General features: G+C 44.8%; 1 protein-coding gene across 1 annotated transcript in view; it reads left to right on the forward strand.

Moving 5' to 3' along the window:
- Positions 1 to 17,479, forward strand: part of kcnh5a (potassium voltage-gated channel, subfamily H (eag-related), member 5a) — a 139,721-nt gene that overhangs the window by 51,743 nt on the left and 70,499 nt on the right. Inside the window, exon 6 of the mRNA XM_023973544.1 lies at positions 4,011 to 4,403. Coding sequence (XP_023829312.1) covers positions 4,011 to 4,403 — 393 coding nt within the window. The remainder of the gene's footprint in view (positions 1 to 4,010; positions 4,404 to 17,479) is intronic.

Here is a 17,479-nt window from a genome sequence, read left to right on the forward strand (position 1 = left end):
ATGGCTAGAAGACCGCCGACCGCCGAATGCCGCCCAAACAAGGAGAGGAACCAACTTCGGCGGAAGTCGTGACAGTACCACCCCTTGACGCGCGCCGACACTGGCCTCGGGGACAACCCGGAGGGCGAGGCGCAGGGCGATCCGGACAAAGACGGTGGAACTCCTGCAGCATTGAAGGGTCCAACACGTCTTCGACCGGAACCCAGCACCTTTCCTCCGGACCGTACCCCCAGAGCCTTGCACTGGGCGCACACCGAGCAGAAGGAAACATAAACCCTCACGTCCTTAGCCAAGGTAGGCCACCAGTACCTCCCGCTCAAACAGCGCACTGTTCGACCGATCCCAGGATGACCAGAGGAGGGTGACGTATGGGCCCAATAGATCAACCGGTCACGAACAGTAGACAGGACGTACAGACGCCCAGCGGGACACTGGACGGGAGCGGGTTTTGCACGTAACACCTGCTCAATGTCCGCGTCCAGCTCCCACACTACCGGCACCACCAGGCAGGAGGCGGGGAGTATGGGAGTGGGATCCATGGGCCGCTCCTCTGTGTCATACAGCCGGGACAATGCGTCTGCCTTCACATTCTGGGATCCTGGTCTGTAGGAAAGGGTGAACACAAAACGGGTGAAAAACATGGCCCACCTTGCCTGGCGAGGGTTCAGTCTCCTCGCTGCCCAGATGTACTCCAGATTGCGGTGGTCAGTCCAGATGAGAAAAGGGTGTTTAGCCCCCTCAAGCCAATGTGTCCACACCTTCAAGGCCTTGACGACAGCCAACAGCTCCCGGTCCCCCACGTCATAGTTTCGCTCTGCCGGGCTGAGCCTCTTCAAGAAGAAGGCACAGGGGCGGAGCTTCGGTGGCGTACCCGAGTGCTGAGAGAGCACAGCTCCTATCCCAGCCTCGGACGCATCCACCTCCACTATGAACGCCAAAGAGGGATCCGGATTGGCCAGCATGGGATCCAAGGTAAACAGAGCCCACGGGTGACCAAAAGCCCTGTCCGCCTCAGCCGACCACTGTAATGGGAGCCGCTACCTGACCAAAACCCTGGATAAACCTCCGGTAGTAGTTGGCAAACCCTACGAACCGCTGCTCCTCCTTTACCGTGGTGGGAGTCGGCCAATTACGCACGGCTGAAATGCGGTCACTCTCCATCTTCACCCCTGAGGTGGAAATGCGGTATCCTCGGAAGGATACGGACTTCTGGAAGAACAGGCATTTCTCAGCCTTGATGTACAGGTCATGCTCCAAAAGGCGACCAAGCACCCTGCACACCAGGGACACATGCTCGGCGCGTGTAGCGGAGTATATCAGAATGTTATCAATATACACCACTACACCCTGCCCGTGCAGGTCCCTGAAAATCTCGTCTACAAAGGCTTGGAAGACTGATGGCGCATTCATCAACCCGTACGGCATGACGAGGTACTCATAGTGCCCTGAGGTGGTACTCTTCCACTCGTCTCCCTCCCGGATACGCACCAGGTTGTAAGCGCTCCTGAGATCTAGTTTGGTGAAGAAGTGCGCCCCGTGCATTGACTCAATCGCTGTGGCTATGAGCGGTAGCGGGTAACTATACCTCACAGTGATCTGGTTCAGACCTCGATATTCAAGACACGGGCGCAGACCTCCCTCCTTCTTCTTCACAAAAAAGAAACTCGAGAAGGCGGGTGAAGTGGAGGACCAAATGTACCCCTGACGCAGGGATTCGGAGACATATGTTTCCATAGCCGCCGTCTCCGCCTGTGAGAGGGGATACATGTGACTCCTGGGAAGTGCAGCGTCTACCAGGAGATCTGTCGTACAATCGCCCCGTCGATGGGGTGGTAATTGGGTTGCCTTCGTTTTGGAGAAGGCGAGAGCCAAATCGGCATATTCAGGGGGAATGCGCACGGTAGAGACCTGGTCTGGACTTTCCACCGTAGTAGCACCAACGGAAACCCCTAAACACCTCCCCGAGCACTCTCACGACCACCCCGTGAGAGCCCTCTGTTGCCAAGAAACAGTGGGGTCATGACAAGCTAACCAGGGTAGGCCTAGCACCAGGGGAAACGCAGGAGAGTCAATAAGGAAGAGACTAATTCTCTCCTTGTGACCTCCCTGCGTCACCATGCCCAGAGGAGCGGTGGCCTCCCTAATCATCCCTGACTCTAATGGTCGACTATCTAAGGCGGGGAAAGGCACAGCCACGGGAACAATGGGGATCCCTAAACTATGGGAGAACGATCTATCTATAAATTCCCAGCCATGCCTGAATCAACGAGCGCCTTATGCTGGGAATGGGGGGAAAACTCAGGAAAGTGACATACAAAAACATATGTGCAACAGAGGGCTCTGGGTGAGAATGGTGCCGACTCACCTGGGGTGACGCCAGAGCGCCCTGCCTGCTGCCTCGATACCCAGAGGAACCAACCCGGCACCGACCGGCAGTGTGACCTCTGCAGCCACAGATGGTGCACGAGCTGGAACCCCCTTCGCTCTCCCTTCGCACCGCCCCTCCCAACTCCATGGGTATCGGAGAGGGATTGCGGGGGGATGGAACCAACAGACCCTGAACTGAACGTCCGCGGGTAGCCAGCATGTTATCCAGCCGGATGGACAGGTCCACCAGCTGGTCGAATGTGAGGGTGGTGTCTCTACAGGCCAACTCCCGACGAACGTCCTCGCGTAGACTGCAGCGATAATGGTCGATCAGGGCCCTGTCGTTCCATCCCGCGCCGGCAGCCAGGGTCCGAAACTCCAGGGCGAACTCCTGGGCGCTCCTCGTCCCCTGCCTCAGATGGAAGAGGCGTTCACCCGCCGCTCTACCCTCGGGCGGGTGGTCGAAAACTGTGAACTCCTCAAACTGGTCCAACGCCGCATCTCCCTCTCTCCACACAGCGTTGGCCCATTCCAGGGCTTTCCCGGTGAGGCACGAGATGAGGTCGGACACCCTCTCACGGCCCGAAGGAGCCAGGTGGACGGTTGCCAGGTATAAGTCTAGCTGCAACAGGAACCCCTGGCAGTTCACAGCCGTCCCATCGTATTCCTGGGGAAGGGAGAGACGAATCCCACTGGGACCAGGAGAAGGAGGGGCGCGTAGTGGAGACCCCGGTTGTGCTGGTGGAAGGCGCTGGTAGAACTCCCTGTCTCTCCCAGCGGTCCATTGTCTGGACAACGCGGTCCATGGTGGTGCCAAGATGGAGGAAGGGGTGCGTACTGGCGGCAGAGAAGTCAGGTGCAGGAGAGCAAAAACTGTGTTACAACAGAGCAGTTTAATAATAAAAATCACCGTAAACATAACAATAAATACAATGGGTACAAAACCCGTCGCACACCAGAAATAACTTGCACAAGCACTTACAGTAAACAATTCCGGACAAGGACATGGGGGGAACAGAGGGTTAAATACACAACATGTAATGATGGAATTGAAACCAGGTGTGTGGGAAGACAAGACAAAACAAATGGAAAATGAAAAGTTGATCGATGATGGCTAGAAGACCGGCGACGCCGACCGCCGAACACCGCCCGAACAAGGAGAGGAACCAACTTCGGCGGAAGTCGTGACAGTAGTTTACTCCATGCTTGAAATTCACTACTCGACTGAGGAACCTTACAGAGGTTGTATGTATGGGGAAATCTTTCAAAAATCATGTTGACCCCTGCAACTTATTATGTGATTTGTTATGCCAATTTTTTCTCATTAACTAATTTAGGCTTGCCATAACAAAGGGGTAAATCATTTTACAACCAATACATTTAAGTTATTTCTATTTCATTTTAATTTGTAAACATTTATAGAATGTACTTTTCACTTTCACATTATGGAGTATTTGTCTATGCAGATCAATGACAAAGAAAATCCAAATTAAATCAATTTCAATTCCACTTTGTAACACAACGAAGGTGAATACTTATTATAGGCACTGCAAGTAGATATCAGGTAAATAGCATCTGAAACAGTAATGTAATATAAAGGGTTACTTTAATAACAGTCTTCCTCTTTTCTATGTGGACCTCAGGCTCTCCAGCTCGGCTCGGACATTCTCCCCCAGTACAAGCAGGAGGCGCCCAAGACGCCACCCCACATCATCCTCCATTACTGCACCTTTAAGACCACCTGGGACTGGGTCATCCTCATCCTCACCTTCTACACAGCCATCATGGTGCCCTACAATGTCTCTTTCAAGACCAAGCAGAACAATTTGGCCTGGCTCGTGCTGGACAGCGTGGTAGATGTCATCTTCCTTGTGGACATTGTGCTCAACTTCCACACCACCTTCGTTGGGCCTGGTGGAGAGGTCATTTCGGACCCAAAGCTGATTCGAATGAACTACCTGAAGACCTGGTTCGTCATTGACCTGCTGTCCTGCCTGCCCTACGACATCATCAATGCCTTTGAAAACGTAAATGAGGTAGGCCCTGAACATACTTGAAATGTTGTTCTCCATAGTTTTTGACCAAGGGCATACTCAATCAGTATACCTTTTTAAAATTTTTGTCCTCAGAAAGATTGATCTGAATTATGGTCCCCCAGTCAAATCAGAGAGTAGAAGGGGAGGCTCAGTTAAGTCTAAGTATGTCAGAGAAGCACAGTGATATATTTACTTTTAGTCTTAGCTTGATTGTTTCCCAGGCAACATGCATCATTTCCCTTCTGAGGCTTACTAGTAGGTGAATCCTCAGCATGGGTTGAATGCAATTAAGCATCAAAATTACTCTGAGCCAAGATTTCAATAATGGGGTGCTTTTCGGTGACATCTGGGGCTTGGGATATTGTTCAATCAATTTTGATGCACTTAAAGTCCAATAGACAGAGTCTTGCTTTGGCATGTAGGAATCAACATGAACGGCAAGCTCTTGTCTCTGTCAGTATTGCCCTTTTAATTCCTGTATGAATGGGAGAAGATGGATAGAAAGGTTATTAGCCTAAAAATAAATGCAGTCTCTCTTCTCTTCCATAGCTGCCCACATACCTTTCCTTCATGCTTATATGGGAAAACATATATACAATACAATAAATGTGTGGGATATACTATTTACACTGAACAAAAATATAAACACAACATGTAAAGTGTGTGTCTGAAATAACAGATCCCAGAATAACAGATCCCAGAAATGTTCCATACACACAAAGCTTAGTAATGGTTGCTGTTAATGGGCCTTAAAAATCAGACGTTTCCAGCTACAATAGTCATTTACAACATTAACAATGTCTACACTGTATTTCTGATCAATTTGATGTTATTTTAATGGGCAATTTTTAAAAATGTTCTTTCAAAAAGTGACCCCAAACTTTTGAACGGTAGTGTACAACACAAACACACAACACACAACAACACACAACACACACACACACACACACACACACAACACACACACACACACACACACACACACAACACACACACACACACAACACACACACACACACACACACACACACACACACACACACACAACAAACAAACAAACCAAACAAGACAATCACAATATAATAAACCACAGGCACCAAAAAGGCAGACCATATGCTATCCTGGGCATTTCCCTCTTTGCCACCTACTTTAATCTTACCACTTACTTTTGAGACATGCTATTATTTAGCAATTTTTTCAGTGAGAACTTTAAACTACCTATAGAGGTTATACATTTCAAATTCTTTGGAAGATTATTCCAAAGAATGGCAGCTGAGTATAAAAACGTTTCTTTCCCCATAACACTTTTAAATCTAAAAGGAACAACGTCAGTTTCACTCCTTCTAGTTGAGTAGTTATGGTTATCCCTTACTAAGTTAAAGTAGTTACACAAGTATCTGGGGACCATACTGTGGACTATCTTATGTACAAGACACAATTTTATCTGAGCAACTCTCTCCTCCTCTTTAAGCCATCTAAGCCTTTCAAAGTGGGAATAGTCAAGATGCGTAAGTGCTGGAAGTTTAAGAATAATCCTGACTAATTTGTTCTGAGATGTCTGCAATTTATTTTTTAATATCTGGGGGGCACTATTGTACCAGTAAGAGCATGCATAGTCAAAGTGGCACTGAACAAGAGCTCCTACCAATGTCCCCATTGCATTCTTATCGAGATATTTGGAGGTCCTAGCCAGGAACCTAATTTTATGGTTCACTTTGGCGATAACATTTTGTGCCATGCTCTCCCCTGTCAGATGGTTATCTAGCACACATCCAAGATACTAAACATATTATTTTGCTGTGACTACTATATCACCTACTACCACCTTAAAATCTGGGGATTTCCTCAGTTTCACTTTGGACCTGAACAAGATGGACTCTGTTTTTCCAAGGTGAAGTGACAGCTTATTGTCATACAGCCACAATACAGCCAGCTTATTGTCATTACTGACATTCAGAAGTTCAGCACTGAGGGCTTTCTCAACCACTTTTTTGTCTTTGTGGGAAACCAACAGTGCAGAATCATCCGCATATAGTAAAAGGTCACATGTACAGGCAGATTTCAGATCATTTATATACAATAGAAATAAAAGTGGACCCAGCACACTCCCTTGGGGTACCCCACAGTTCAAGATTTTGGGTTTAGACAGGGTCCCATCCACATCCACCATCTGTTTTCTTCCTTGCAGGTAAGAGCTGAACCATTTTCCTGCTAAGTTGTTAAAGCCCATGGCCCTTAGTTTGATTAACAGAATGTCATGATCCACTGTATCGAACGCCTTTTGGAGATCTAACATAACCATACCTAAAAATCACCCTCCATCTACTTCCTTATGTAATCAGCCAGATATAGTAGACAGGTGTCAGTGGAATGGGATTTCCTGAAGCCAGATTGGAGCTCATAGAATAGGTTATGTAARGAAATATAACTGTCAATCTGCTTGAACATAATCTTTTCCATGACCTTCGATAAAGCACACAGGATTGAGACAGGAAGATAGTTTCCATGATCTAACTTATTCCCTTTTTATATAAAGAAATGATCCTTGCAAGTTTTAGTTCACTGGGAAAACAGCCTAGTTCAATAGACAGATTCACAATGTGAGTTACACAGGGGGTGATAATTACCGCAGCATCCTTTAGAAATCTGTCAGGAATGTTGTCAAGGCCAGTTGCTTTGGAAAGGTCAAGTTCTTTCAGCCTCTCTAGCACAGTTGACTCAGACACCTTTTCAAATGAAAAATCAGTTACTTGAATCCCCTGCTGTGAGTAAAACTGCTGGACATGACTCTCCCCATAGCAACCTGATTGACAAGGTAACTTGCTAACTAATGTATTAGCTTTAGTTGTAAAATAGCTATTCAGACTGTCTGCAACCATGGTCTTGTCTGATGTAACCTTTCCTCCAATGTCCAAGCTAAGATTGAGAGCTTTGGTCTTTATTCTGTTACTGTAACCTAACAGCTTCAGACACTTCCATCATTTACTCGGATTGTTCCTATTTTCAACTATTTTGTCATTAAAATATTATTTCTTGGCCTTCTGTATCATCCTGTTGACCTAATTTCTTAATTTCTTATAGTCTATAAATATATAATCTGCCCTGGATTTCCTAAACTCCAGAAAGTGTTCATTTCTACGCTTAATTGCCTTTAAAATGTTATAATTTATCCATGGTTCTGTTCTTTGCTTAATTCTAACCTGTTTTACTGGAGCCTGCTTATCTACAGCATGTAAAAACAATTATTTAATATTGCCCCAGGATTTCTCCACCTCTTTGCATTTCAATACAGCAGACCAGTCTAATTTGCTCAGACAATTAACAAAAATATCTGCACTATAATTCATCATAGCCCTAATTTTTATTAAGTTATGATAATTAAAAACTGTTTTCTGAACCTTCCTACTACAGAAAATGATGGAATGATCACTGAGCCCATAGTTTACAACCCCACTGTTTAATATCCTTGATCTATCCGACACCCAACACAAGGTCAATGATGGTTTGGGTAGGACAGACCCTTTTGGGCTCATTAATCAGCTGGTATAAAGCAAATAGATTACAACAATTATTAAGAGCTTTAAAAGTAGCATGGCCTTTTTGAGCATATCTGTATTAAAATCACCAGTAACAATAACCTCTGATTTAAGTCTGTACAGTTGGAACAAGTCTCCTCCAACAATTCATCAAACTTGTACTGGTCTATAATAGGTTCCAACTATAATAGCTTTACATTTCAGTAATAAAATGTCCCACCACACAGCTTCAATCTCATCATGGTTTAAATCTGATCTATAGTTGAACCGAATATCAGATTTTACATAAATACAAACTCCCCTGCCTGTGTGATTGCGGTCTCTTCTAATTACTACATAATTTTCAACTTCAATTTCAGCTTTTTTTATCCAACGATGTTTCGGTAAAGCAAAGCTCTCCCACCTTACAGTTACTAGAGAGTAGGCGAATTTCCTCAATCTTAGGAAGAAGACCTCTAACATTGAGATTACATTTTCTAGAGTTAAGTTCTCCTCCTCTGTTGGAACTGTCAGCTGAAATTGTTCACTTGAGATGAGTGTTGACTCTGTGCAGTCCAATCGCCGCAATGAAGCTCCTTCCAGGATTCGCACTCGCATTTGAAAGAGATGGTCGTTGCTCTTTCCCTTCTGACCCTCTAAATTATAGCGAATGGATTTATCGCTAGAAAACGGTCCGGGGCACTGATGGACATCTCCAGACAGCAACAGGCATATGGTAATTATTAGGTTTCCACCATCTATTTGGCGTTTTCCCTTGACCATAATTGCCCTTTTGGAGGCCAAAATGGGCAAAATGCTTAGTGCCAATCTGGTCTTCGAACCTCATCTTCTGATTAAAACCGCATACTGTGTCAAAAGGACATCGACTTGATGTACAAAAGGGGCCAGTATCGATACACGTTAATATAAAAGTGTGGATAAAAAACGCTGCCAACACGCCAAACTTTCCGGCTGCCATCTTGAAAAGCAGTGTGCTTAAACTAATAAAACACAAAAAAAAAAAATATTCTGGTCTATATTGAATACATCATTTAAACATTCACAGTGTAGGTTGGAAAACGTATGTTAACCCCTAGGCTAATGACTTCTCCAAAAGCAATTAGAGTCAGGAGTCAGCTAACCTGGAGTCCAATCAACGAGATGAGATTGGAGATGTTGGTTTGAGCTGCCTTGCCCTATAAAAAACACTCACAACATTTGAGTTTGCTATTCACAAGAAGCATTGCATGATGTGAACCATGCCTCGAACAAAAGAGATCTCAGAAGACCTAAGATGAAGAATTGTTGACTTGCATAAAGCTGGAAAGGGTTACAAAAGTATCTCTAAAAGCCTTGATGTTCATCAGTTAAGACAAATTGTCTATAAATGGAGAAAGTTGAGCACTGTTGCTACTCTCCCTAGGAGTGGCCGTCCTGCAAAGATGACTGCAAGAGCACAGCGCAGAATGCTCAATGAGATTAAGAAGAATCCTAGAGTGTCAGCTAAAGACTTACAGAAATCTCTGAAACATGCTAACATCTATGTTGATGAGTCTACGATATGTAAAACACTAAACAAGAATGGTGTTCATGGGAGGACACCACGGAAGAAGCCACTGCTGTCCAAAAAAAACATTGCTGCATGTCTGAAGTTTGCAAAAGTGCACCTGGATGTTCCACAGCGCTACTGGCAAAATATTCTGTGGACAGATGAAACTACATTTGAGTTGTTTGGAAGGAACACACAAAAAAGTCACAGCACACCAACATCAAAACCTCATCCCAACTGTAAAGTTGGTGGAGGGAGCATCATGGTTTGGGACTGCTTTGCTGCCTCAGGGCCTGGACAGCTTGCTATCGTCAATGAAAAAATGAATTCCCAGGAGAATGTTAGGCTATCTGTCCGCCAATTGAAGCTCAACAGAAGTTGGGTGATGCAACAGGACAACGACCCAGAACACAGAAGTAAATCAACAGAAGAAAATACCCCTTCGGGAGTGGCCTAGACAGAGTACTGACCTCAACCCGATTGAGATGCTGTGGCATGACCTCAAGACAGCAGTTCACACCAGACATCCCAAGAATATTGCTGAACTGAAACAGTTTTGTAAAGAGGAATGGTCCAAAATTCCTCCTGACTGTTGTGCAGGTTTGATCCGCAACTACAGAAAAGATTTGGTTGAGGTTATTGCTGCCAAAGGAGGGTCAACCAGTTATTAAATCCAAGGGTTCACATACTTTTTCCACCTGCACGGTGAATGTTTACACGGTGTGTTCAATAAAGACATGAAGAACATAAAGACATTTGTGTTATTAGTTAAGCAGTGTCACGGCTTTCTTCCTGGGATGAAGGAGAGGACCAAAATGCAACGCGGCTAGTGTTCAACATGTTTAATTAGACGAATAAACGGTAACACTAATACAAATAAAAAAATAACAAATGTGAAAACCGAGACAGCCCTATCTGGTGCAGACAAAACACAGAGACAGGAAACAATCACCCACAAAATCCCAACACAAAACAAGCCTCCTATATATGATTCTCAATCAGGGACAACAATTGACAGCTGCCTCTGATTGAGAACCATATTAGGCTGGACACAGAAACAGACAAACTAGACACACAACATAGAATTCCCACCCAGCTCACGTCCTGACCAACACTAAACAAGCAAAACACATAAGAACTCTGGTCAGGACGTTACAAGCAGACTGTGTTAGTCTATTGTTGTGACCTAGATGAAGATCAGATGAAATTGTATGACCAATTTATGCAGAAATCACGTACTTTTTCTTACCACTGTATATGGAAAAACACAATTTTCTTAAAGTTTTGTTTTGCAATACATTTTATATTCGTTTTACCTTTAAAGTTATTCAAGATAATTTGTGTGGATAAAAATATGGATGGGCTTGCTTTAAATTGGACAGGCACTGAAATGTGCTACTTAGGCCTTGGGGCCATGGAAACCCATATGCACCCCTTAGGACATTGCAGAAGCTGCTAGACCTTTATATCAGTGTGAGTGCAATATAGGCTCTGGGAAGAGAAACATAGGGAGCGAGAGTCAGGACAGAGATGGAGACAAATGTGGATGGAGATCATTCGGAAGCTGGGAGCAGGGGTGAGTAAAGAATGATTGGAATGAAGAGGTGTGTGGAAATGCAGAGCAAGAGGGAACGGGTAAGAGCACCAGAGGTGTAAAGGAGAGAGAATATTGGAGTATTCATAGTTTACATTACAGAAACTGGACTCTGGAATGGAGAGAGGAGACTCATGGGAAATCAATATTGCCTCTCGTTATTCTGTCTCAAAGCTTTGTCCACCCAGAGCCCTGCAAGATGTGTTTCCACTGAGTGGGATCTCATACAAAAGACCACAGCAGTCCAGGAGCACACACCAGCTGTGAGAATGTCACTCCTCAATTATTGTCACCCTCACAGACACAATAGTGGTCGACCTTAAATGTGTCATCCTTTGGCTGACACTAGCTTATACACATTTTGTCGGCAAGTCGTTTCAACTGCCACTCCCAGACAACACATTTTGGTGAATGTTTAAATCAGTGCATTAATTGTTTTAAAAGCATTTTTGGTGCTGTTCATATTTTTATTAGTCTCCTGCCTATTCTGTGTGCACGTGACGGTATGCATGTGAATGGGGTTAGTTTGTGTTTGTTTGCAAATTCAAGGCAGTGTAGGCCTCAGGTCCTGAGTGCTGAGAGCTCTCCCTCCCACACACACATATTTATGTTCGTCCCATAAGGCAATCTCACACAGTCCACACACAGTCATTTGAGTTTAACTTTAATATTTCAAGTGTTACAGAGGCAATTTGCAGTTCAAACAATAACAAAGCGACCACCCTGCCTCCGTTTTGGTAAAGAGCTAAGGGATGGGGCTGGAGAAATGTAACCACTCTCAAATTCATAGACCGAGCTATGGCTGCAAATAATGACCATCCATCAGATAAAATGAACCATGTTTTAAGGCTATGCAGTGTTTGTTTAGAATACAATTGTTTGACAACGATGATGTACAACAAGCTTATATTTTGGGTTCTGATGTGGTACGGCAGTTTAACTAAGCTCATGAGGCACAATAAGTGAAATACTTTAAGAAACAATGGGTGCACAGTATATCATTCACTTAAAGCTAGAACACTTAGTACCTACATCCCTTTTTGGACTTATAAATGAATGATATAGACCCATTGATTCTTGAAGAATATAACTTAAATGCTTCATGAGCTTAGTTCAACTGTCATACCCCATCAGATCCCAAAATATAAGCTTGTTTTACTCTTTGTAAGCAATATAAATAAACACTGTAGCCTCAAAACATGATTACATTAATGTTGATATCATGGATGGTCAGTCCTTGCATTTTTATTTTATTTAACCTTTATTAAACTTGGCAAGTCAGTTAAGAACAAATTCTTATTTACAATCACGGCCTATCAAAAGGTTAATGGCCTCCTGTGGGGATGGGGGCTGGGATTAAAAATAAAAATATGGGACAAAACACATCACGACAAGAGATACCACATCCATAGCCCTGTATATGAATGTGAGAGTGGTTACATTTCTCCAGGCCCATCCTGCAGCTTTTTACCAAAACAGAGGCGGGGTTAATGCTGTTACATTCTCCAGCAAGAAAACCAAAAAATGTTGCTAAAACAGAAGGGGGAACTAACAAAGAGTCACTGACAACAACCAAAATGAAACAGGTGGGGTTTTAAGACAATCATTGGGTGTCCATTGAAAGTTGACTACCAACAATAGCTAGGACCTAAAAGACACCCACCATGAGCATCCACTAAATTTGCCCAAGAGGCAAACAAAATAAAAAACCTACACCTAACTTAAAGATAGGAAGCAAACCAAAAAGTGGAGCAAAACAAAAACAGGGAAGATCAGATAAAGGATTATTGTTGTTTCTTCAAAATAGGGAGAGCCAACTGAAGGTGGTAACCATCCACATCTCTCAAGCCAACTGGAGCACTGGGCCAGCTGCTCTTAAATATCACCTGTATGACAAGCCAGCACAGGTGTAAAACATACTGCCTAAAGAGGTGACATCCAAACCTCAAAATATAAATGGAAGAACCAAAGACTGTAACAACGCTTTGAACTAAGGATTCTAGCTTAAAAAGCAGATTGCCCCTTTAATAACATGGGTTATATACATTAATGATGTAAGCACCGTAAATAGTTGTAGATCTCTGCCAAGATGGTGAATGAGTTACTTTTGTTTTACTCTATTTTAGTTTGATGATTTACAAACAGCTATCATCGCAATGTGCAAAAATACTGTATTGCAGCAGCATGTATGTCACGTTCGCTGGAATAAATGTCGGACCAAGGAGCAGCGGATGATGAGTTACACATTATTTATTAGAAAGTGAAACTAAGCAAAGACAAAAACAAACCGTGACTACAGCGTTGCTACGTGCACTAACTCAAAACAATATCCCATAAACACAGGTGGAAAAAGGCTACCTAAATATGATCCCCAATTAGAGACAACGATTACCAGCTGCTTCTAATTGGGAATCATACACAATCACCAACATAGAAAACCAAACCTAGAACCCCACATAGAAATAATAAACTAGACTAACCCCCCAGTCACGCCCTGACCTACTCTACCATAGAAAATAAGGACTATCTATGGTCAGGACGTGACAATGTACCTATTAAGCGTTTGTTTTCATGGTGACCATGAAGGGGCGATGAATTTGTATGCAGATTTATAGTACAGTATACAGTGTTAAAATGTGTTGTATGCCATACAATCACAACCATTACAAACCCATTTTGAATTAAGTTCCAACCAATCGATATGAAATGTTAGGGTTACTTAGGTCAACTTTGTGCACTGTGAAGGTTGTTCTGTGGACAGAAGATGTCACCTATTGATGTAAAAAGCATAAAAGGTGTCACTATTGTCAAAACCCACTTTCAGACATTGAAAACTTGGTCCTCTATTTATTTCAAAACACAAGGTGTGAAATCACTGCTTCCCTACTCTGTTGGCTGCATTACAGAAACAACTCACTGATTCCAGACCATTATTGAGTGTTGTATAAGAGAGACAACCCACTCAAGAGTGAATTATAGATGTCTGAGAGGGAGTGCTCTGTTGCTTTTACTCTTTATGAGTTACAATTGGAGTAAAATGAAAGTTATACCGTGTGTAGATTGGAACTACTAACCTCTTGATTAACAGTATTGATTCATTCATCGCAGGGTCCTGCTTGACTTAGGAGATGCTTGACTTCACTAAAGAGAGGCATATCCCCTTGCCTCAACATATTATTAATCAATACAAATGGCTTCTTAATGATGCAATAAGCTTAATCATTCCCTTATTGAAGAAATGGCAATATTGGTGTATAGTGACTGGTATTCATGCCTAATGAAAGATACATTTTCCAGCAGACGTCACCACATATCAAGTGAATTTAAGCAGTTTTGTGTGGGGGTTGAACAATATAAAGTTTCAATAGATTTAAAAAAATATATATTAAGGTAAATAGATAATATACAGTAGTAGATAGATCATGTATAGAAAGATATCCTCCCATGATCAAACGAGCCTACCTAGGCTTTCCTCAATTGGTGAACTTCTGTAGTGTCCTGCTAATGTAAGTTGTTATATTAACTCGTGATTTTTTGTTCATTTAGGTGCTATCCCCTATCTCTCTCTCTCTCCTGTTTTTATTGAAATAATTTGAATATGAATACCAAATGTCAAGTGTGTACGAGTGATAATAAATATTTTGTCTGTATGTTTCTGTGAAGGATCCCATCTCAGACTCTTCGGCAGTGGGGCACCTGCGAGAGTCATCCAGTTCGCAGAGGAACGCCACAAGGGCAGAAGACTCAGTTCTCCCAGTAAGCAGATTTTCCCTTCCCCCCTGTGGCCTTGACATGCCTGTCTATGTACCTTCACTTAGGCTGTGACCGGATTCTCGTACTTGCATGTATAGTATGTCCTGTTTAGTAGGCTTTTTGAGTATGCGAGAATAGAGAGTTTTCTAGTGAAAAGTTCTAAAATTGGAGTGTGTTTTAAGTGCTGGGATGTCATACTTTTGGTATTTTCATCTTGTATGAATTTACTCCACATTCAAGGAAGAGAGTCCTCTTTTCAGACCCATGTGTCTGACAACAGCTGATGATCACATAAGGGAGAGGCTGTAAAAAAAGAAATATAATAATAATAATCGCAGAGAACACGATTCATTGCACATGTCACGTTCCTGACCTGTTTTCTGTTAGTTTTATGTGTTGGTTGGTCAGGACGTGAGTTTGGGTGGGCATTTCTATGTTTTCTGTTTCTATGTTGGTTTTGGGTTGCCTGGTATGGCTCTCAATTAGAGGCAGGTGTTTGACGTTTCCTCTGATTGAGAGTCATATTAAGGTAGGCTGTTCACAATGTTTGTTTGTGGGTGGTTGTCTCCTGTGTCAGTGTTTGTYGCACCATACGGGACTGTTCGGTTTGTGTTGTTCATCGTCATTTTATGTGTAGGCTATTTTCCCTGTTYGTGCGTTCTCGTGTTTAATGTAAGTTCGTCGTTCAGGTCTGTCTACTCCGTTTGTTGTTTTGTTAGTTTATTAGTGAAGTTCGTGTTTTCGTCTTGTCTTTAATAAATATTATGTGTTCACAACCCGCTGCGCCTTGGTTCCCTCAATACTCCTCCTCTTCGGAGGAGGAGGACAGCCGTTACAGAACCACCCACCAATCCAGAACCAAGCAGCGTAATTTTGAGCAACGGGCAAGTATACAGGACTTGTGGAGTTGGGAGCAAATATTTAACGGAGAAGGACCATGGGCTAAAGTGAATCACCGTAATTCCCAAAAATTTCTTGGGGGGGGGGGCTAAGAGGTAGTGGGCCAAGGGCAGGTAGGAGACCTGCGCCCACTTCCCAGGCTAACCGTGGAGAGCGGGAGTACGGGCAGACACCGTGTTACGCAGTAGAGCGCAGGGTGTCTCCTGTACGTGTGCATAGCCTAGTGCGGGTTATTCCACCTCCCMGCACTGGTAGGGCTAGATTGGGCATTGAGCCAGGTGTCATGAGGCCGGCTCAACGCGTCTGGTCTCCAGTGCGTCTTCTCGGGCCGGCATACATGGCACCTGCTTTACGCATGGTTTCCCCGGTTCGCCTACATAGCCCGGTGCGGGTCCGTCTACACCCTCCCAGCAGGCGCCATACACATCGACGCCATCCGTCGGGTCTGTCCCTCCCCTACCCCACTCGCGCCGCAGCGCCAAGTATACTGAGCCATACACTATCCTTCATGTCCCACGCCAAATCTTCTGAAGCCATCCCGTTTTCATCTACCCGCCGCCATTTAGTCCAAGGCCAATCCGTATTCCTCCCCAGGCCCATCTGAGCCATCCGTCTCCCCAGCGCGCCGTCCGTTCTGAGCCCCATCCGTCTGCAATGAGCCTGCAAAGCCGCCGTCTGCCATGAGCCTGCAAAGGCCCCGTCTGCCATGAGCCTACAGAGCCGTCGCCAGACAGGGAGCCGCTAGAGCCGCCCGCCAGACAGGATCTGCCAGAAGCCGCCAACCAGACAGGCTCTGCCAGAGCCGCCAGCCAGACAGGATCTGCCAGAGCCGCCAGCGAGCCATGAGCAGCCAGAGCCATCAGCGAGCCATGAGCAGCCAGAGCCGTCAGCGACCATGAGCAGCCAGAGCGTCAGCAGCCATGAGCGTCCAGAGCCGTCAGCCTGCCATGAGGCGTCCAGGCCGTCAGCCTGCCATGAGCGTCCAGAGCCGTCAGCCTGCCATGAGCGTCCAAGCCTCAGCCTGCCATGAGCGTCCAGACCGTCGCTGCCATGAGCGTCCGAGCCGTCAGATCACACCATGAGCTGTTAGTAATCCAGAACTGCCCCTCAGTCCAGAGCTGTCTCTCTGTCCGGAGTTGCCCCTCTATCCTGATCTATCCCTCTGTCCTGAGCTACCTCTCTGTCCTGAGCTACCTGGTCCCGGAGCTGTCCTTTATCTTGTGTGTCCCTTAAATTAGGTGGGGGAAATAAGAGGTGGTCATGATAGGGGTAGACGTAAGCTGGGATTGACTATGGTGGGGTGGGGACCTCGCCCAGAGCCTGAGCCACCACCGTGGTCAGATGCCCACCCAGACCCTCCCCTAGACTTTCTGCTGGTGCGCCCGGAGTTCGCACCTTGAGGGGGGGGGTTATGTCACGTTCCTGACCTGTTTTCTGTTAGTTTTATGTGTTAGTTGGTCAGGACGTGAGTTTGGTGGGCATTTCTATGTTTTCTGTTTCATAGTTGGTTTGGGTTGCCTGGTATGGCTCTCAATTAGAGGCAGGTGTTTGACGTTTCCTCTGATTGAGAGTCATATTAAGGTAGGCTGTTCACAATGTTTGTTTGTGGGTGGTTGTCTCCTGTGTCAGTGTTTGTCGCACCATACGGGACTGTTCGGTTTTGTGTTTTCATCGTCATTTATGTGTAGGCTATTTTCCCTGTTTGTGCGTTCTCGTGTTTAATGTAAGTTCGTCGTTCAGGTCTGTCTACTCCGTTTGTGTTTTG

The sequence above is a fragment of the Salvelinus sp. IW2-2015 genome, linkage group LG28 (assembly GCF_002910315.2).
Source record: "Salvelinus sp. IW2-2015 linkage group LG28, ASM291031v2, whole genome shotgun sequence".
In the NCBI taxonomy this organism is placed as follows: domain Eukaryota; kingdom Metazoa; phylum Chordata; class Actinopteri; order Salmoniformes; family Salmonidae; genus Salvelinus; species Salvelinus sp. IW2-2015.